Genomic DNA, 20,755 nt, shown 5'->3' with positions numbered 1-20,755 from the left:
AGTAGTTCTTACAACTGTGTCTTCCTTCCACAGACGCACTCGATAGATTTCTGTCAGACAAAACCTTGAGTTGGTGAAATACTTTTACTGTACTGTACTGGAACTCATTATCTGATGAGGTACTCCTTGTTTTCAACCTCCTTTAATAATTAAGATGCTGTTAACCCCTTGAAAGTGAGATGATTCATCTGAAGGTGGTTATCCTAATAAACATTACAGTGAACTATGGCGACTACACTACCGTATGCCACATCATTGATTAAAGGCTCCCCACACACTGCAGACATTAAATATATGTGAAAAAAGCACAGAGAAACTTAAAGTAGCCCAAGGTACACCTAAAAATTGTCTTAAAATAGCTGTAACTTACAGAGGAGCCTGAACTCTCTTTCTTGCTTGCCGCTCTTAATCTCGTCGTCCTCTCCAGTAAAAGTAAAGCGAAGGCTTTTTGTTGTAAAGGTGACAAAACCATACAGCTGAACTGCAGCTTACTTCTCGTCCATACAAGGGGACAAAGGTATCGGGCCACTTCCTGTTTTGGTCGCTCAGCAACCAGTAACACCAGGGTCACCGTTATCCCTGCGGCCTACCCGCAGTAAATGCCACGCAAAACAAGTGCAGTGTGAAAGCCACATTACGCGCCAATGGGAGAATATGCCCCTAACTGCACAAATCTGTATATGAAGACAGGGGAGGTGCAGCACACACATCACTTAACACACCTCCTCCCCACCTCCATTCCTCACATGAGACAACAGAAGTGCATAACTCAAGCATATGAACATCACTCATGTTTGTGTGTAAAAGTGACAGGTCCTTGATATTGACAAATATTAATGACTAATTTCATCCATCCATCCATTCATTTTCGGAGCCGCTTCTCCTCACTAGGGTCGGGCAGGAAGCGGGGTACACCCTGAACTGGTTGCCAGCCAATCGCAGGGCACATAGAAACAAACAACCATTTGCACTCACATTCACACCTACGGGCAATTTAGAGTTGTCAATTAACCTACCATGCATGTTTTTGGGATGTGGGAGGAAACCGGAGTGCCCGGAGAAAACCCACGCAGGCACGGGGAGAACATGCAAACTCCACACAGGCGGGGCCGGGGATTGAGCCCCGGTCCGCAAAACTGGGAGACAGACGCTCTAACCAGTCGTCCACCGTGCCGCTTTAAAGACTAATTTCTACAATAAAATCGATGTACAGTATTTTTTTTAAATTTGTTAGTATCACTTAAAAGTTGTCGGGAGTGTTTTACTATCTTCCAATTTGAATCTATGCAGAAAAAAAGCACAAAATTGATAATTAAAAATTGTAGATCCATCAAAATACACCAAGGATGAGTAACATACAATACAAGGTTTTGACTGGTAAAAATAAACGGTTAAAATGTGGCCTTTTGGAGGCTAGATTTGTCTTAGTTGAGCCGTCAACAATCTTACCTAGCAGCTGCACTCCACGGGTCAGACCATAAACATCAATTAGAGCCCAGAGGGGCTCGGTGGTTCGGACTCCGCTGAAAAACAGCATGGGGCTGGACTCGTTTATGCGGTAGAAAACACGGCCCTTCTTGTCAACCCAGAAGGCAATAACATTCCCCTCGTTAGCAAACTCTTCAGGTAGAGCCTTTGCCCAGAAGCCACTCTGGGACACCAAGTCTGGGCAGGCATACTTTGGCAAGTTGTCTGGGTTTATCCTGCAGGGATCTTTGGAGGTGAACCCCAGACGCAGCGCTCCACTCCAACAACACTGCTTTTTTGTAATCTGGGGGGAGAAATGTGTTTTGAAGTCAATGATTTCTCAGTGGACCAAAAAGTGAACCAACAGATTCAGTCAGTACGTACTGAGGATGATACAAGAAAAATTGAACATTAACAGTTTGGGATGACTTTGTCCATGAAGAAAATAGAGCTGAGACCATATCCTGGGGTGATCTTGGTACAGTTTGCTTCAGAGGGGTCTGAGTTAAACTGGTGTGTTAAAAAAAAGAAAAAAAGACACCAACTAATCACTCCATCCTACTATATGTATGTATTATTATTATTATTATTATTATGACTTTGTCCTGAATATTGTGCATGTTGCATCACACGTGGTCCAAGTTAAAAATGGGATCACGATAAATAACGAATAACAATGAATCGAAACGTCTTGTTTGCCTGATTGAGTAGCTAACTGATTTGACACAGTTTTTGTGTTACGTATTCTGCGAATTTACTCCATCCATCCATCCATCCATCCATTTTCTGAGCCGCTTCTCCTCACTAGGGTCGCGGGCGTGCTGGAGCCTATCCCACCTATCATCGGGCAGGAGGCGGGGTACACCCTGAACTGGTTCCCAGCCAATCGCAGGGCACATACAAACAAACAACCATTCGCACTCGCACGATCCCCGGCTACAGAAGCTGGCTCTAGGCATGTGGAATATCACCCTTCTGGCAGGGAAGGAGCCCAAGCTGGTGTGTGAGTTCGAGAAGTGCCGACTAGATAGAGTCGGACTCGCCTGCACACACATCTTGGGCTCTGGTATCAGTCCTCTTGAGAGGGTTAGGACTCTCTACCACTCTGAAGTTGCCCACGGTGAGAGGCGCCGAGCGGGTGTGGGTGTACTTATTGCCCCCCAGCTCGGCGCCTGTATGTTGGGGTTCAACCCAGTGGACGAGACGGTAGCCTCCCTCCGCCTTCGGGTGGGGGGGACGGGTCCTGATTGTTGTTGTTGCCTATACATCAAACAGCAGTTCAGAGTACCCACCCTTTTTGGAGTCCTTGGAAGGGGTGTCAACTGATCACCACCTGTTTGTGAGTTGGCTCCGATTGTGGGGGAAGATGCCGGTCGGACGTGGCAGGCCCAAATGTATTGTGAGGGTCTGCTGGGAACGTCTGGCAGAATCCCCTGTCCTCCGACAGAACTTTGCTCATGTTCCGGGGGAGGCGGGGGGGAATCCGATGCCGTCAAGCTGAAGAAGGAATCCTATCGGGCCTTTTTGGTCTGTGGGATGCCTGAGGCTGCTGATGGGTACCGGCTGGCCAAGCGGAATGCAACTTTGGTGGTCGCTGAAGCAAAAACTCGGGTATGGGAGGAGTTCGGTGAGGCCATGGAGAAAGACTTCCGGACGGCTTAGAGGAAATTCTGGCCCACCATCCGGCGTCTCAGGAGGGGGAAGCAGTGCACCATCAACACTGTGTATAGTGGGGATGGGTGTGTTCCAACAACAGGGGGTTCACACTCCTCAGCCTCACTGGTAAGGTCTACTCAGGGGTGCTGGAGAGGAGGGTCCGTCGGGAAGTCAGATCTCAGATCCAGGAGGAGCAATGTGTTTTTCGTCCTGGCCGTGGAACAGTGGACCAGCTCTACACCCTCAGCAGGGTCCTCGAGGGTGCATGGGAGTTCGCCCAACCAGTGTTTGTGTTTTGTGGACTTGGAGAAGGCGTTCAACCTCCAAATCTTAGACCATGGTCCTCAATCGGAAAAGGGTGGCGTGCCCTCTCCGGGTCGGGGATGAGATCCTGCCCCAAGTGGAGGAGTTCAAGTATCTTGGGGTCTTGTTCACGAGTGAGGGAGGAATGGAACGGGAGATTGACAGGCGGATCGGTGCAGCGTCCGCAGGGATGCTGACTTTGTATCGGGCCGTTGTGGTAAAGAAGGAGCTTAGCCAAAAGGCAAAGCTCTCAATTTACTGGTCGATCTACGTTCCTACCCTCACCTATGGTCACGAGCTGTGGGTCGTGACCGAAAGAACGAGATCCCGGATAAAAGCGGCCGAAATTAGTTTCCTCCGCAGGGTGTCCGGGCTCTCCCTTAGAAATAGGGTGAGAAGCTCGGTCATCCGGGAGGATCTCACAGTAGAGCCGCTGCTCCTCCACATCGAGAGGAGCCAGATGAGGTGGCTGGGGCATCTGATTCGGATGCCTCCCGAACGCCTCCCTGGTGAGGTGTTCCGGGCACGTCCCACCAGGAGGAGACCCCGGGGACAACCCAGGACACGCTGGAGAGACTACGTCCTTCGGCTGGCCTGGGAACGCCTCGGCATCCCCCCGGAAGAGCTGGATGAAGTGGCTAGGGAGAGGGAAGTCTGGGCGTCCCGGCTTCAAGCTACTGCCGCCGCGACCCGACCTCGGATAAGCGGTAGAAAATGGATGGATGGATGGTATGTTTTTCAATAGCAGTCAATGGGAACCTGATCCGAGTCGAGGGAAAGATGGTTGGTGATAAATACAGTGATATTCTTGAGCCAAACATGTACCATCTGTAAGTGACCATCAAACTTGGAGAAGCTGGAGCAGTTTTCCTTTAAGGGATGAGAAAAATCCCAGGGTTGGCAAGATTTGGCAAGCTCATAGAGAACCTTGTCGCCATGATTGAAAAAGGTGACAAAAAGTACTGACTTTAGGGCATCAATAGTTAGACACATGCAAATTTTAAGTTTTGATTTTTATTTTAATTTTATACATATGAGGTAAAAAGCCAGGGGGTGAATACTCTAGTAAGGCACTGTAATTGACTATTTTTCCTGCAGTCACTTTAATATGGGCCAAGCAGCTTTCATTTTATTCAGATATACTGATCCGAATATACATTTACAAGCACTGTTTGGTTCTCACTTTTAATTACCATCATTTCTCGTGTATAATGTACAACCATGTATAATACGCACCCCCAAAGTTGACGTCAAAATTCTGGAAAACCCTTCTACCTATTTTATAATGCATGATTTTGCTTCTACCCATATGATCAAAACATAGTTTTATCTGTATTTTGTTGTTTTTTTTCAAAGAATTATTCTGAAGGTAAGCACTTTATTTGAATACCTAATCCTTTTTTTTTATTATTTACTTGCTCTTATTTTTTAATTCACAGCCCTACTTAGTATTATTTTAGTATTTTATTTTATTTTTATCTATTTAGTAAATTAGAAAACACACAGTTGTGCTCATATGTTTGATTATCCAGGCAGAATTTGTAAGATGGGTACAATTCTTTAAAGAAAACATGAAGGACCAGGCGAAACACATTTAATTTTATTTGAATGGGATTCAAATTAAACGGTCAAGCATTTCAAAAAACCATTATCATTAAAACATAACCATAAAGAAATTAATGATGGTTGTTTTTCAGTCATCAGTTATATTAAAAAACAAAACAAAACAATATTTCACCAATTCTGCCAGCATATGTAAACTTATGAGCACAAATGTACATACATGCAGTCATACGTAGCCCCTGTCATATTGAAATCAAAGTGCAGGCTACACTTTTTTTATATAAATGGCGGTGACATTTTGGAATGAAAGTGTAAAGCTTTTTCATAACCACGAGATGGCGGCATACATTTATAAAATGTGTAGGTTTTTTTCCAATTTGCCTCAATACCTATGTATAATGTGCACGATTGACTTTTGACAATTTTTGGGGGGGCACATTATAAACGAGAAATTACGGTAAGACTTGTTCGTTCAAATAACTTCAAATGAACATCATTGTCAAAGAAAACCATGTACCATGTTATACTTGACTAAATATTAAATGTGAACACACCCCCAGAGTTCATGTAATGTTAAGTTTCTGTAAAATAATAAACTCAGGAACCAGCTTCCCATGATGATTAATTCCACAATTAATTTGTTTTACATTACATTGTAGTGTAGACAGTGTAGCAGAATCAACAGTACAGTGAAATCAAACTTTGTATAACAGACTTATCATCACGCCAAGTATTGAATGAATTGAACAACCTTGAGGCGGACTTGCTCATACAGGGCTATGGGCCTGTTGCTGAAGGTGATGGCATTGCAGAAACTACCCTGCCTCTTGACTATCTTCTGGGAAAGGTCCATGACAATTTGGGAACCCTTAGCATTAGGATGGAAGAGAAGTGGGCTGACTGGAAAGGGACCACCAACACTGGCACACTGGATAGGCAGGCATCTCTTGTGTTTGTGATGACAGCGGTGGGATGTGGATGGGAAGGGGCCACCGAGGGAGTCTAGAAGCAAAATACAAAACAAACATAGAAATCAATTCACATAATTTATATTGCATGTATTCATATATATATATATATATATATATATATATATATATATATATTATGGCACTTTTCATATCATAATGTGAGCAACTGAGTAAATACAGATGGAAAAAAAGTGTGTAGTATGTTGTGAACTAAAGCATTTAAGTTTGATTCAAGAGCTCTGTTTGTTCATTGTATTTTGTCATTTTTTGTCATTTGGTGTTCATTGTCCCTCATGTGGCTCCGTGATGGACTGTTTACACCGGCAGCGGGACATTCATTGAAAGAGAATGTCGGTGCTTGCGCCCAGTTGCGCCCTATCGGCAGCAGGCTTGCAGCAGCACTGTTTCTGAGGAGGGGAATGTCAGCGCTGTTCGATTGTCGCCGCTTGTTGATTTTGCCCCTTGATAGGCAGCACACTTGCAACAGCCGCGGAAATGTCAGAGCTGGAGGATTGCCTGTGATGGGGCCCTACGATTGGATCAATGGTGGGCGGGCTCAAGACAGTGAGGAGCATCGGCAAAGTGGCCCAGACCAGTTGAGGAGTGAGGCGGTGCTACAATGCTGTGAAAAAGTGATTGCCCCCTTCTCAAATTCATATTTTTGTTTTTTGCACAGTTTCCCCACTTTAATGTTTAATACAGGAAGTCCTCGATTAACGAACGAGTTCCGTTCCTACGCTGGCGACGTAACACGAATTTCTGCGTAAGTCGGATTTCACCGTTAAAGTCGAAAATTACAGCGAAATACTTCTGTTACGGGTACTGTCCCACGTGATTGGGACAGCAAGCTCAGTGTGTGTGGCCGTGTGCGTCGATGTGTGAGTGAGATGGGACTGCAAAGGAGGAAGGAGTGGCCGCAGGTGCGGGTGGGTACAGTGGCAAGTGTAGTGACGGCGACCGGGTAAGAGTAGCGATCAGCGGAGGACCCGTTGACGATGTAGATAATGTGCAATATAAGTGCAGTCCATTTACCATTTATTTTTCCTAAGATATCAAATAAACTACATTTTTTAATGTATCTCAAGATTCAAATTAACTTTGCTAGTTGCATTCCTTAACCGAAGACCACTGACGTCCGTATTATGGGGAAGCTTTTATTTTGAAGGTGGCTTTCGCCGCAAGTTGGTGACCTATTACCGTAATGCCTAGTATGAACAAAATTTGGGGCGGCTGGCTTGACTGGCGTTATATACCTACTATTTACTTGCTCTTATTTTGAAATTCACAGCCCTACTTTTATTTAGTAAATGAGAAAACACACAGGTGTGCTCATATGTTTGATTACCTGGGCAGAATTTGTAAGATGGGTCCAATTCTTTAAAAGAAAACATGAACGGCCAGGCGAAACACATTTTGTTTTATGTAAATAGGATTCAAATTAAACTGTCAAGCAGTTCAGAAAAGCATTATCATCAAACAAAAAAATTCACCATAAAGAAATTAATGATGGTTGTTGTTCAGTAATCAGTCGGATTTATAAAAAAAAAAAAAAAAAAAATCACAAATTCTGCCAGGGTATGTAAACTTAGCACAACTGTACATATGCAGCCATACGTACCCCTGTTATATTGGAATGAAAGTGTAGGCTACACCTTTTTCCTAGCCTCTAGGTGGCGCTGGCTGAACGTGTAACGCTTAACCTCTAGATGGTGGCTTACATTTATAAAATGGGAATGTTGTTTTTTTTTCCTTTCATGTTCTCCTATACCTATGTATAATGTGCAGCATTGGTTTTTGACATTTTTTGGGGGGGGGGGTGCGCATTATAAACAAGAAATTACGGTAATTCCCAAGACTTTTGGGACAGAATACAACGATTTGCAAATCATGTTCAACCTATATTTAATTGAATACACTACAAAGACAAGATATTTAATGTTAAAACTGATACACTTGATTGTTTTTAGCAAATAATCATTAACTTAGAATTTTATGGCTGCAACACGTTCCAAAAAAGCTGGGACAGGTGGCAAAAAAGATTGAGAAAGTTGAGGAATGCTCATCAAACACCTGTTTGGAACATCCCACAGGACAAAGGACATTTGAAATACCTCACATGATTTGAAACAAGATTTGCCACAAGATAGTAGTCAATAAGTGTGAATATTTTCCCAAATGCAGTTCTAATTATGTGGACCCAAAGAATTTTCAATTGTCATTATTTATAGCATATAAAGCCACGGATACATTTGAGATCAAGATGGGATGAATGTGGCCCGAGAACTAAAATTAGTTTGACACCCCTGCTGTGATCTTTATTTTTATTTATGATCAACTGGTGAAGAGAGATACCACACCTTCTCTTTCATCTACTGTATAACCGCTTTATACAACAAGCAACTGTAGCAACCGCATTCCAATTCACAAAGAACTCTGTTCTGTGGGTTATTTCCTACAAATCTTTATTTGAAGGTCTCTGCATCATGTTGTGCTTAAGGTCCCATGCCATCAAAATCATTTTGTTCCCCCACTGTTTTATGGATAACCAGGCTTAGGGAGTAACGGAATACATGTTACGGTAGAAAATTAACTGTTTTACATTACAGTTAGAGATTAAAAAAAAAAAAAAAAAAGTAATCAGGTTACAGGTACATTTATTAAAAACTGGGATCATTTTGCAGGATTACAATTTTAATGTGGGTAGAGGTCAGTTATTGATTTTGAACCCCCAACCTTTTCCAGAGTTAGCAGTGCATCATTGTGTCATAAAGTGGGAGGCATGCGTATGTTTGTGTTTGTGTGCGTGTGTGTGTATCAGTGAGGGGAGGGGTTAAGCTTACTCTAACTACCTCTTCTAAGTCTGTTAGTAGTAGCCCGGTCACCATTAAATTGCTTGCCATTCGTTCACTTTCTTTGAGTCCCAATTTCTCCTACCATTTGTATGTATCAAGTAATGACTGCACTATTTCATCCTGCACGGTTATCCACTAAAAGCACTGACATAGCCTTTTGTCTTAGGCACAACCACAGGAGAGCAATTGAATTTGGGGCACATGGTCCAAGGCAAATTGAGCTGAATGCATTACTGAGTTCTAAAGAGGCGCAGCTGCTATGTGTGAATTCATGTTCCTTAGCAACCCCTTGTATCTCGAGGTCTTGCACTGCATTCTACAGCAATTAGATTCAGTCAAAACATGACTTTTGGTTTTCAAGACACAAACAATATTAATTTTTAATTTTAAAATCTTGGTGCTGTTTTATCATCACAGAAACTTAATTTACACATCTCATTTCATACATACTTGCATATTGAATATCAACTCTTTTAAATATACAACACCAATTCCAATGAAGTTGGGACATTGTGTTAAACAAATAAAAACAGAATACAATGATTTGCAAATCATGTTCAACCTATATTTAATTGAATACACTACAAAGACAAGATATTTAATGTTCAAACTGATAAACTTTATTGTTTTTAGCAAATAATCATGAACTTAGAATTTTATGGCTGCAACACGTTCCAAAAAAGCTGGGACAGGTGGCAAAATAGACTGAGAAAGTTGAGGAATGCTCATCAAACACCTGTTTGGAACAACCCACAGGTGAACAGGCTAATTGGGAACAGGAGGGTGCCATGATTGGGTATAAAAGGAGCTTCCATAAATTGCTCAGTCATTCACAAGCAAAGATGGGGCGAGGTTCACCTCTTTGTGAACAAGTGCGTGAGAAAATAGTCGAGCAGTTTAAGGACAATGTTCCTCAACGTACAATTGCAAGGAATTTAGGGATTTCATCATCTACGGTCCATAATATCATCAAAAGGTTCAGAGAATCTGGAAAAATCACTGCATGCGAGGCCGAAAACCAACATTGAATCTTCGATCCCTCAGGCGGCACTGCAACAAAAACTGACATCAATGTGTAAAGGATATCACCACATGGGCTCAGGAACACTTCAGAAAACCAATGTCAGTAAATACGGTTCGGCGCTACATCCGTAAATGCAACTTGAAGAAGAAGAAGAATCACATTTTTATTGTCATGAACACGCATGCATGCACACGAAATTTGTTCTCTGCATTTAACCCATCACAGTGAACACATACACGTGTTAGTGGAAGACACTGGAGCAGGGGGCTGCTGAAGGGCTCGGGGAGCATTTCAGGGTATCAGTGTCTTGCTCAAGGACACCACAGCCGTGAGTCCGGGGGATGTTGGCGGATGGTCCAGTCGGGGTCTTGAACCTAGGTCCCCTTAGGACCTAGTTACCAGATAACTAGCAACCCTTTACTGCTCAGTGACTGTTTTTTTTTGTCAATGTCTTTATGTCTCAAAAGTGTTCTCTGTCAATTGACTGTCTGTTGTCGTACTAGAGCGGCTCCAACTACCGGGGACAAATTCCTTGTGTGTTTTTTGGACATACTTGGCAAATAAAGATGATTCTGATTCTGATTCTGATTCTGATTAACCGTTGGGCCACGGCTTGAAATTCTACTAAGCAAAGCAAAAGCCATTTATCAACAACACCCAGAAACGCCGCCGGCGTCTCTGGGACCGAGGTCATCCAAGATGGACTGATGCAAAGTGAAAAAGTGATCTGTGGTCCGACGAGTCCACATTTCAAATTGTTTCTGAAAATTGTGGACGTCGTGTCCTCCGGGCCAAAGAGAAAACGAATCATCCGGACTGTTATGGACGCAAAGTTCAAAACCCAGCATCTGTGATGGTATGGGGCTGTGTTAGTGCCAATGGGTAATTTACACATCTGTGAAGGCACCATTAATGCTGAAAGGTACATACAGGTTTTGGAAAAACATATGCTGCCATCCAAGCAACGTCTTTTTCATGGACCCTGCTTATTTCAGCAAGACAATGCCAAACCGCATTCTGCATGTGTTACAACAGTGTGGCTTCGTAGTAAAAGAGTGCGGGTACAAGACTGGCCTGGCTGCAGTCTAGACCTGTCTCCCATTGGAAATGTGTGGCGCATTATGAAGCGTAAAATACGACAACGGAGAAACCCGGACTGTTGAACAGCTGAAGAGGCAAATCAAGCAAGAATGGGAAAGAATTCTACCTACAAAGCTTCTACAATTAGTGTCTTCATTTCCCAAGCGTTTATTGAATATTGTTAAAAAAAAAAAAAGGTGATGTAACACAGTGGTAAACATGACCCTGTCCCATCTTTTTTTGGAACAGCCATTAAATTCTAAGTTAATGATTATTTGCTAAAAACAATAAAGTTTATCAGTTTCATCATTAAATATCTTGTCTTTGTAGTGTATTCGATTTAATATAGGTTGAACATGATTTGCAAATCATTGTATTCTGTTTTTATTTATGTTTAACACAACGTCCCAACTACATTGGAATTGGGGCTGTACCTTTAGTTGTACTGGGGTTGTAGATGAAAGCTACCACATTAAATAGATTAGTCAGCTCAATATTTCAAAAAAAACATCACAGTCTAAAGCCACATTGACAGCGTGGTAGACATTTTTGTCAGTATCCAACTTAGATATGAGAAATGATACTGCTCATTTGGGGCAATTAATAGTGACAGCTGGAAAACTTTGAAATGCTGTCAATTTGAGAATGTTAAATTATATGGCCTTGCCTAAGCACAGTCACACCTGTCTTCTGGTAGTAAAGCCTGACATTTACATTGTTTTTCATTATCTTTATGATTGATTGTACTGTAGGTATGTAGAGGGTGGTACTATGAGGAAGGCAGATTGTATGCATTGTCTGAATATTTTTGTGCTAAACTGGTTAAAATATTTTTTTCTTCTTACTGGGACATAGGAATAAACCAAAAACATCAATTGGTGTTACAAACATCTGTCTCAGGATGTCTCGAATGTGAGAAAATATCGAAGTAAAAATATTTTAATTGAAAAACATTTTCTTTCATAACTAATTTGATGTAGCTTTGAGACCTTTAGCAAAACAAGGCAGGCAAAGGCTAGTTAACTCAACACGATATATGCAGTAAACTCATGTTCACAAAGGTAAAGATGGGATTCACTGATGCAAAAGGCTTTAAAATGTCTCCTATTTCACAGCAACCTAATATTTACAGTACACTCAAATATACAGTATACGGTATTTGTGCAAGAACCACTGACCTATCGTGCAGGGTCCTGCCACTTGTTGGATTTATATTATGCTACCGAAAAACCGTTACGTTTTTGTATGGTTTAGTTTTAGTCAGACATTTTGGTACTGATTAATCATGAAAACCGTATTGACTGTTACAGTCCTGGATGTGTTGGCCTCTCACCCAAAGTCAACTGCGATCGGGATCCAGCTCACCTGCAACCCTAATGCGGACTATCAATACGGAACATAAATCATTATTGTTAGCATAGGTATTTGCTTTTGTGCACTACTTTGTGATTATCCTACTTGAAAGTGACTTAAATAATTCACACCATGATGATGTGGCAGGGACAGATGAGTCAGCGGAGTTGAAGAGCCTGCTTGATGGTACCAAGTGCAATGCTATATCTCTTCTCCTGTTCCAATATTCTCATCACTTGGATTATGCAACAGTAATCAATAAGTAATCCGTTCTCTGTGCTAAACAGTGTATCTCAATGTAACCCAGTGATGTTTCTTTTGCAATCGAGAATACAAGCTGGTGGAGAGGTGTGTATGTGTGGTGTGTATTGACTGAGTGCCACTAACATGCTGGCGAGAGATAATGTGGGTGTTGCCATAAATGTGACCTGAGGTTCAGAATGAAAGACAACTTTGCACAGATGTCTAACAAACAAGAGTAACATGCAAGTGTCTGTGCTATTTTTGATTGTGCATCAATAAATACTTTACTGTATGCATGTCCTGTGAGGGGATCCTCCATTTACACATTGATAAAGTTGACATGCTGCTCTAAGCCAGAAGTCACATTTGTATGACAGTGACACATGCTTTTCCCAGTGTCATCTGACCTTGAGACATATGTTTCTGTCACACCCTAGCAACTGCTGTATGAAGTTCTGTATTCCTTACTCTTGCTCACATATATGCAAGGAAATGGATGGGGGTGAAAAATGCATTTAGCACTAAGTTAAGATGCATCCCATGACTTTGTGATTTTACTAGGTATTTACAGAACATATTGAATGTTGTTGATTTTGAATAGAACTCAGACACTCTCAGCAGCCTCAGACGCTAGCCAACACACCCTAGCAGACATGATTATGTAACCGATTCAACAAACATGGTTTGATTATGTTCTGGTACCTCACACCTGAGAACCACCTGAAGGGGTGCAACTTTGGGAATCAAAACCAGTCCTATACACACCAGGAAGTACTGTACATAATTAACAGACGCAAGGAAGGGTTGTTGCTACCTTTGTCCAGTGAAGTTAATCAAAATTATACATCCTATTTTTTATTGCTCTTTTAATCACCCAACAGCAATATACATTCATTCATTCATTTTCCGTTACGCTCATCCTCACTAGGGTCGCGGGCATGCTGGAGCCTGTCCCAGCAATCTTCGGGCAAGAGACGAGGTACACCCTGAACTGGCCGGCAGCCAATCGCGGGGCACATATAAACAAACAACCATTCGCGCGCACATTCACACTAAGGGCAATTTAGAGTTGTCAATTAACCTACCATACATCTTTTGGGATGTGGGAGGACCCACGCAGGCACGGGAGAACATGCTAACTCCACACAGGCGGGACCGGGATTTGAACCCCGGTCCTCAGAACTGTGAGGCAGATGTGCTAACCAGTCGGTTACCGTGCCACCAGCAATAGACATGACTTTGGATATTTTCTTTCAATTGAGTCAAGCCGCCATAGCAATAAATTAAATTTATATTCTTCCCCGCAACTCTTCTTAATCTACAATGTACTTGTATAATTTGTTTTTCTGCTATTCTGTTATTACTCGCTATGTAGTTTGTTTGCATTTCAAGGCCAAATTTGCAGTAGCATTGAGATAAATTTGGAATAAAAGCTGTTGAACTAATATAATGTATTAAACATATAATCCTTTAAGGGAAATCCACTCTGCTGTTTATTTTTTGGACTCACCACACACATACAAATACAGCCATGCAAGGAGAAATCTGGTGTGAAAACGATGACCCATAAACTGAGTCTAGGGGGTGGGTGGTTTTTGGTGCCTTGCTCAAGGGCACCTGGGCAGTCAAGAAGCAGACTTTGCATCTCTCAAACAACCGTGACCCCTCCCTTTCCAAAATCCATGGCATACCTTTTTAAATCAATCAATGAATCAATCAAATCCTTGATTTAACCACTTGAACATTATTGAGATTAAAACCTCTTTTACAAGAGCGCTCTGGCCAAGTAAGGCAGCAAAAGACAAAAATACAATATTCTTACAGGCAAAAAAAAACATGACATTCACAACAGGTTTGGATTACATTATTTTTATCACCAGAGACGAGCATATGGCACCAAGCCTGTAGGCAGCTAGCTAATATAGGACTCACGTCTTGTCAAAGTGGACAAACAGATGGGACTAAAATTCTTAAGATCTGTCACAAAATCTGAATCCAAGTCATTTGTTCACAAATATCTGGTCAATACACTGTTGCTATTACATTTACCAAGCAAAACCAGTGAGAGTGCTAAACATATCTCAAAAGGGGAATTATTATGTAAAACTGACATTTTTGCTTCTTGCTTGTACACAAAAAGTTGGGTTTCTGTAGCGCATATCCACATATTAAGTGTATTTTTTTTTTCATGTTATTATTAAGAACAGCCTAGTTCCAAAAATCATCACAGACAGGCTACTTTAAATTATACCGACCACACATAGTTTCTCCAAACGTAACTTGACAGATGGGCTGAGCAAAGACCCCCTATTTGTAAACACCAGCCGAAGTAAACGGAAAGACTATGTCAAAGCAAAAAGTTAAGAGTTGAAATGCTCCTGCACAGGTTAGTGTGAGCTACCACCGTTATCAGCGGTACCTTCTAATAACTGGCACTCAGTTGATTGTTCTGTATCTGCACACAAATTGACAAGTGTAAGTTGGAGACTTGGTGAAAATAGTCGTTTCTTTGATTGTCTTTATGATTATTTAGAAATAAATTCATTTGCATTTAACAGGAATTTCTTTTATTAAAAAATGATCCCTGATACGGTGGCCGACTGGTTAGAGCGTAAGCCTCACAGTTCTGAGGACCCGGGTTCAATCCCCGGTCCCGCCTGGGTGGAGTTTGCATGTTCTCCCCGTGCCTGTGTGGGTTTTCTCCGGGCACTCCGGTTTCCTCCCACATCCCAAAAACATGCATTAATTGGAGACTCTAAATTACCCGTAGGTGTGACTGTGAGTGCGAATGGTTGTTTGTTTGTATGTGCCCTGCGATTGGCTGGCAACCAGTTCAGGGTGTACCCCGCCTCCTGCCCGATGACAGCTGGGATAGGCTCCAGCACGCCTGCGACCCTAGTGAGGAGAAGCGGCTCAGAAAATGGCTGGATGGATGGATCCCTGATACCTGGTGTATTACGACAGACGAATATCATTTTTTAAGATACCTGGGGACTGTTTTAATTTGTGAAAATGTTTTTGTCTTCTTCTGGAAAGAGTTCAGTCAAAAAATAGCAACAATGTGAGCATAGGGTGAGGTGAATAGGTCAAACTAACTTTGAGATTGGGATGCTATCAGAGGGAAGCCATGCTTTGAAACACCACCTAAAACAGTGTAAATGGAAAAATAAAATTTTCCCTTGAGCAATTATAATCTATCCATCCATTCTCTGCCGTTGTCAATTTTAACCTAAAATTTCAAATTTGGCCTCTACTCAAGTAGTATCAGAGATGTAGCACCATCAGTGTGGAAGGCATCATAAGGTTTAAACACCCGAAACTCACTGGCCTCACCCTTTTATGTTGAAAGAAATTGTTCACCGTTGCCATACACTGAATTTATCTCAACGCACCAGGCTACATCAGCTGTGTGAATGTACACTTTGGGCAAAGTAATATCCTGCGTCTGAGTTCTGTCCCCCCCAAGTGAATCCCAGCTCTACTGTTCCGCCCAATGGAGACCAGTGTGAAAATGTCAAAGTGTAAATGCAGTAAAAAGTCCATATGTATACATATAATGAACGTTGAAGCTGTCTTGTAGGAATTTTCATTCGCTTGGGCTTTGATTGGTTGCTGGTAACATCATACATTCTCATACAGAACACTTTTAGTTGTGTTTTAAGCCCTACGACGGCCCCCAAGTGTCCTGCATCTTCGAAGCCTAAGTGCTTCGAAGATGAGCCTTTGCCTAAGTGCCAGAGGAAGATCCTGACTATTCAGGAGAAGATAAAAATCCTGGATATGCTTCGGGAAGGACGGAGTGACGCTGCCGTTGTATTGAGAATGCGAGACAAGAATGTCAGTGTCGACTCACTGAAGCAACATACCTTAGGCATTACTGGCAACCTTATCAAGAACAGTATTTTGTATACATTGTATGCTTGCAAACTCTGCGTTCAAGTAGTTTTACAATGTGTTTAAAAAGTGTGTTTTAATAAGTTTCAATGCGTTTACAGTATGTGGGATGGTTAAAACTATTTATAAAAGGTTTCTGATATAGTCTCCATTTCGTGGATTTTCACCTAATGCAAATGGGTCTGGAACCTATCTTCCATAAATGGGGGCTTATTGTACTGCTATTATTTTATATAGTCATGTGATTTTTTTTTGTGTGTGACTAGACCATTATTAGTCTTTAAATTAATTAGATGAAGAAAGTCTTTATATAATGAAAAGAAATTGAATTGAATCAACAATGTTAACTGAATGAGGAGTATCTGCAACATTTGCACAATCAACATTGTCCCAGATTATCGCGCTCCTCGTCACTTTAAACTGCACACACTCCTTGAAGTCTCGGTGCCCTTTGCACAATGGTCATTGCACCGGACTATTGCAATATTAATCATTCGAACTGCTCTAAGTGCTAGAGGACTCTGCATCTTTTGCACAATTGTCAAAAAAAAAAAATCATAATTTACCAGCATTACCAGATAACTATTAACCCTTTATTGCTCAGTGACTGTTTTTTGTCAATGTCTGATTCCGATTCTGGTTAAGGGCTTTTAAAGTACACGAGTGTCAAATTCAGCTTTGTGGCGGGCCTCATTGTTGTTGAAGGCAGAGGGCCGTTCTGACTATGAAACCATAAAAATGAATAATTATTAGTATTATTAAATTATTATTACAATTGATTGATAACTACTTTTTTTTAAATCAAGGAAAATTATTTACTCAATTACTGGTAGCATACAAAATTCTTGCAACATCCATCCATCCATCCATTTTCTGAACCGCTTCTCCTCACTAGGGTCGCGGGCGTGCTGGAGCCTACCCAGCTATCATCGGGCAGGAGGCGGGGTACACCCTGAACTGGTTGCCAGCCAATCACAGAGCACATACAAACAAACAACCATTCGCACTCACAGTCACACCTATGGGCAATTTAGAGTCTGCTTGCAACATCTCAGCGTTGTTTAAAGTGAAGACAATTTGCCAATTTGGTACAGATTTTAGCAAGAAACATAGTTATAGACGCACATGAATGTGGCAGGCCGGAACTTGCCACCGGGCTACGAGTTTGACACCGCTGATATAGCTGAATACAAATATCATCAGAGTAATTTAGAAAGAACCCACTTTCACTCATTTTAAACACATGACTGAAGTTACATTCTGCCCTGAAACAAACGGAAAAACTGTTTACAATATAAACAAGTAAGTCAGCACTCACATACTAAGACAGCATTTCACTCAGGTGCTCGACCTTGATCTCGGTTAGAAGGAGCGATATCCTCCTCTGTCTTAGTCTGTCCTTCTTTTACTAATTGGATTAATGTTGGCGCTTTAATTAGAATGATCAGGTGGTATAAACGTATTCAAGGTGCAAGAGGCTTTATCAAGGCTCGCTAAAATAGAGTTGTTTATTGTCACTGTAATTATTGAAAAATATGGAGCATGATTAGAATAGCATGTGGCCTTTCTTATCCCATTGCTTCTACTGATAGGCTTATGGTCAAATGATAAGGGGGAGGTGATGGCCGGGAGCTTCCATGTTTATTGCAAAACAAATATTAAACGTTCTTGTTTTAGACACAGGGCTACTTTGATGACTTCTACATTGACAGTGGAGTCACAAATATACTTTTGGGGAAGTGATCCCTGGAGAAAAAAAACGACACTATATAACACAAGATACATTATTCTGTGTGTGTGTGCGTGGGGGGTGGGGGGGGGGGGGGGATACTTCTGCTTTTACACCCACCTAGTGTTTTGCAATAGCAAAGGCAAATAGATCACTTCACAGTTTTATGGTAAAGATGGATGTTCCCACCTCGCTGTTAGCCATGGATAATGTCACATACTGTATACCAACTCCATATATTGACGTCGCAAAGCATAGCTGCCCTTTGTTTATTCATGAGGGGAAACACACAAGCCATCACAAGGCAAGGGGAAACACCACATCTTCCTTGTGGCCCCACGAGGTAAACAGTTTACAGTTCAAATCACCTCCAATGTAGCCACGAAAGGTAGACATGAATCTCAACTGCGGGAGTGCCATTTTTAGCATTATCGTGACAATGTACAGGACAACACCATTGTAATACCGCTTCAAATATAGCACGTTATCCTAAAACCGGCATTAAACAATGATTCCTTACCGTACAAAGCATTTCGCGTTATCTGCCCACCCATTTCTGTGTGCCTTGGAACCGCCTATGGCCACCGTGTGTTACACTGATGCTGTGGTCGCAAGGCCGGCCGCCCGTGACATGATTCCATCCAAAGGTAGCCTTGTCGCCTCCCTCACTCGACCAGATGCAAACACGGCGGAGGGCGACCCACACCACCTCCTCCTCCTCCTGAGCGTAGCTACACGTCCATAACGACAACCCCCCCCCCCCCCCCCCCCCCCCCGATACGCCCCCGCCCCCCACTCCCCTCATTCAGTGAGACCTCGAGTCGCACTCTGTCACACGGATTTACATAAAAAAGGTGGAGACTCCGGCTTTTAACGCTCTCATTGCCGCGACCGTGACGCGAATTCGGGCTCGCGAATACGATTACGTGTCAAGTGGTTTGTTTCTGTTATTGTGCATCATCAAATGTGTTTTATTATTATTGTTTTTTTTTTTTTTTAGTAGTCTTAATGACACGAGTGTTCTCCAGCCACTCCTCTAAGCGGGGGCGTCATTTCAGAAGTCTGTGGGAGAACACACTTGGAACAGTCTTCCAGAACAAATTATCATCTTCTCGCATTCAGCTGTCTCTCTCTCTCTTTCTCTCTCTCTCTCTCTTTCTCTCTCTCTCTCTCTCTCTCTCTCTCTCTCTCTATCTCTCTCTCTCTGCAGTGTCCACATCACTACATTGAATAACCCAACTATCAAACTCTGGTTGAGTGAAAACACAATAATAGTCGAGCATAAAAAAGCCAAATGATTAAATAAGCAATGGCGTCGCAGAAAACAAATTCAGGAAAATATTCTTGCCAGCAAACCTATGAAAAGATTTTTGGACCACAGTGTTAATTAATATTTTTAAAACTCAAATTCCAAATTCTCAAATGGGAAGACTTTCTGATTTCCATAGTCCAGGGGATTGAACCCCGGTTCTCAAAACTGTGAGGCAGACGCTCTAACCAGTCGCCCACCGTGCCGTGTAGACTTCCCCTGTACTAAAATCCAATCAAGTCTGAGTATGTTCACCTTGCGCTAATGTGTGCACGACCACAACCAAAAGACATCAGTGGATTCCTGATGTATTGAGTCACCATGGGGGGGGGCGAAAAATCATGCGTTAATATGGCTATATTGTTCGTGATATGTAAGTATATTTCATAAAAGTAAAAAAAAAAAAAAGTAACAATGCTGCAGCAGCGAAGGAAATAAAAGCAATTGAATGCATCAGTGAATGTTTCAATAATTTACTATTTGATGTGCTGACTAAACATTTAATTGCACTTTAAACTATAGTAAATAGGAATATATATATATATATATATATATATATATATATATATATATATATATATATATATATATATATATATATATATATATATACAGTTCAGACCCCCTTACATTTTTCACTCTTTTATATTGCAGCCATTTGTTAAAATGATTTAAGTTCATTTTTTCCTCATTAATGTACACACAGCACCCCATATTGACAGGAAAAACAATTTTGAAATATTTGCAGCTTTATTAAAAAAGAAAAACTGAAATATCACACAGCCCTAAGTATTCAGACCCTTTGCTCAGTATTTAGTAGAAGCAGCCTTTTGAGCTAATACAGCCATGAGTCTTTTTGGGAATGATGCAACAAGTTTTTCACACCTGGATTTGGGGACCTGCAATTCCTCCTTGCAGATCCTCTCCAGTTCTGTCAAGTTGGATGGTGAACGTTGGTGGGCAGCCATTTTAAGGTCTTTCCAGAGATGCTCAATTGGGTTTAAGTCAGGACTCAGACTGGGCCATTCAGAAACAGTCACGGAGTTGTTCTGAAGCCACTCCTTTGGTATTTTAGCTGTGTACTTCGAGTCATTGTCTTTTTTCAAGGCCCAGTCTGAGGTCCTGAGCACTCTGGAGGTTTTCGTCCAGGATATCCCTGTACTTGGCCGCATTCTTCTTTTCTCCGATTGCAACCAGTCGTCCTGTCCCTGCAGCTGAAAAACACCCCCAAAGCATGATGCTGCCACCACCATGCTTCACTGTTGGGACTGTATTGGACAGGTGATGAGCAGTGCCTGGTTTTCTCCACAC

The 20,755-nt window shown here is 41.9% G+C and overlaps 1 protein-coding gene across 2 annotated transcripts in view; it reads right to left on the bottom strand.

Moving 5' to 3' along the window:
• The window catches only part of neurl1aa (neuralized E3 ubiquitin protein ligase 1Aa), a 64,629-nt gene extending 45,780 nt beyond the window's left edge, over positions 1 to 18,849 (bottom strand). Inside the window, exons 1-3 of one of the 2 annotated variants that reach the window (XM_061678798.1) lie at positions 18,656 to 18,849; positions 5,741 to 5,991; positions 1,450 to 1,771 (exon numbers count right to left, since the gene is read on the bottom strand). In XM_061678798.1, the coding sequence (XP_061534782.1) occupies positions 1,450 to 1,771; positions 5,741 to 5,991; positions 18,656 to 18,689 (607 nt within the window). In that variant the 5' untranslated portion in view covers positions 18,690 to 18,849. Of the gene's footprint in view, positions 1 to 1,449; positions 1,772 to 5,740; positions 5,992 to 17,724; positions 17,840 to 18,655 lie in introns of those variants that run through there. The other variant, XM_061678799.1, reaches the window with a different exon arrangement.
• Between the last annotated feature and the right edge of the window lie 1,906 nt (positions 18,850 to 20,755).

Source organism: Phycodurus eques, chromosome 6 (genome assembly GCF_024500275.1).
Source record: "Phycodurus eques isolate BA_2022a chromosome 6, UOR_Pequ_1.1, whole genome shotgun sequence".
Classification (NCBI taxonomy): Eukaryota; Metazoa; Chordata; class Actinopteri; order Syngnathiformes; family Syngnathidae; genus Phycodurus; species Phycodurus eques.
This window is presented reverse-complemented; position numbering and strand designations above follow the sequence as displayed.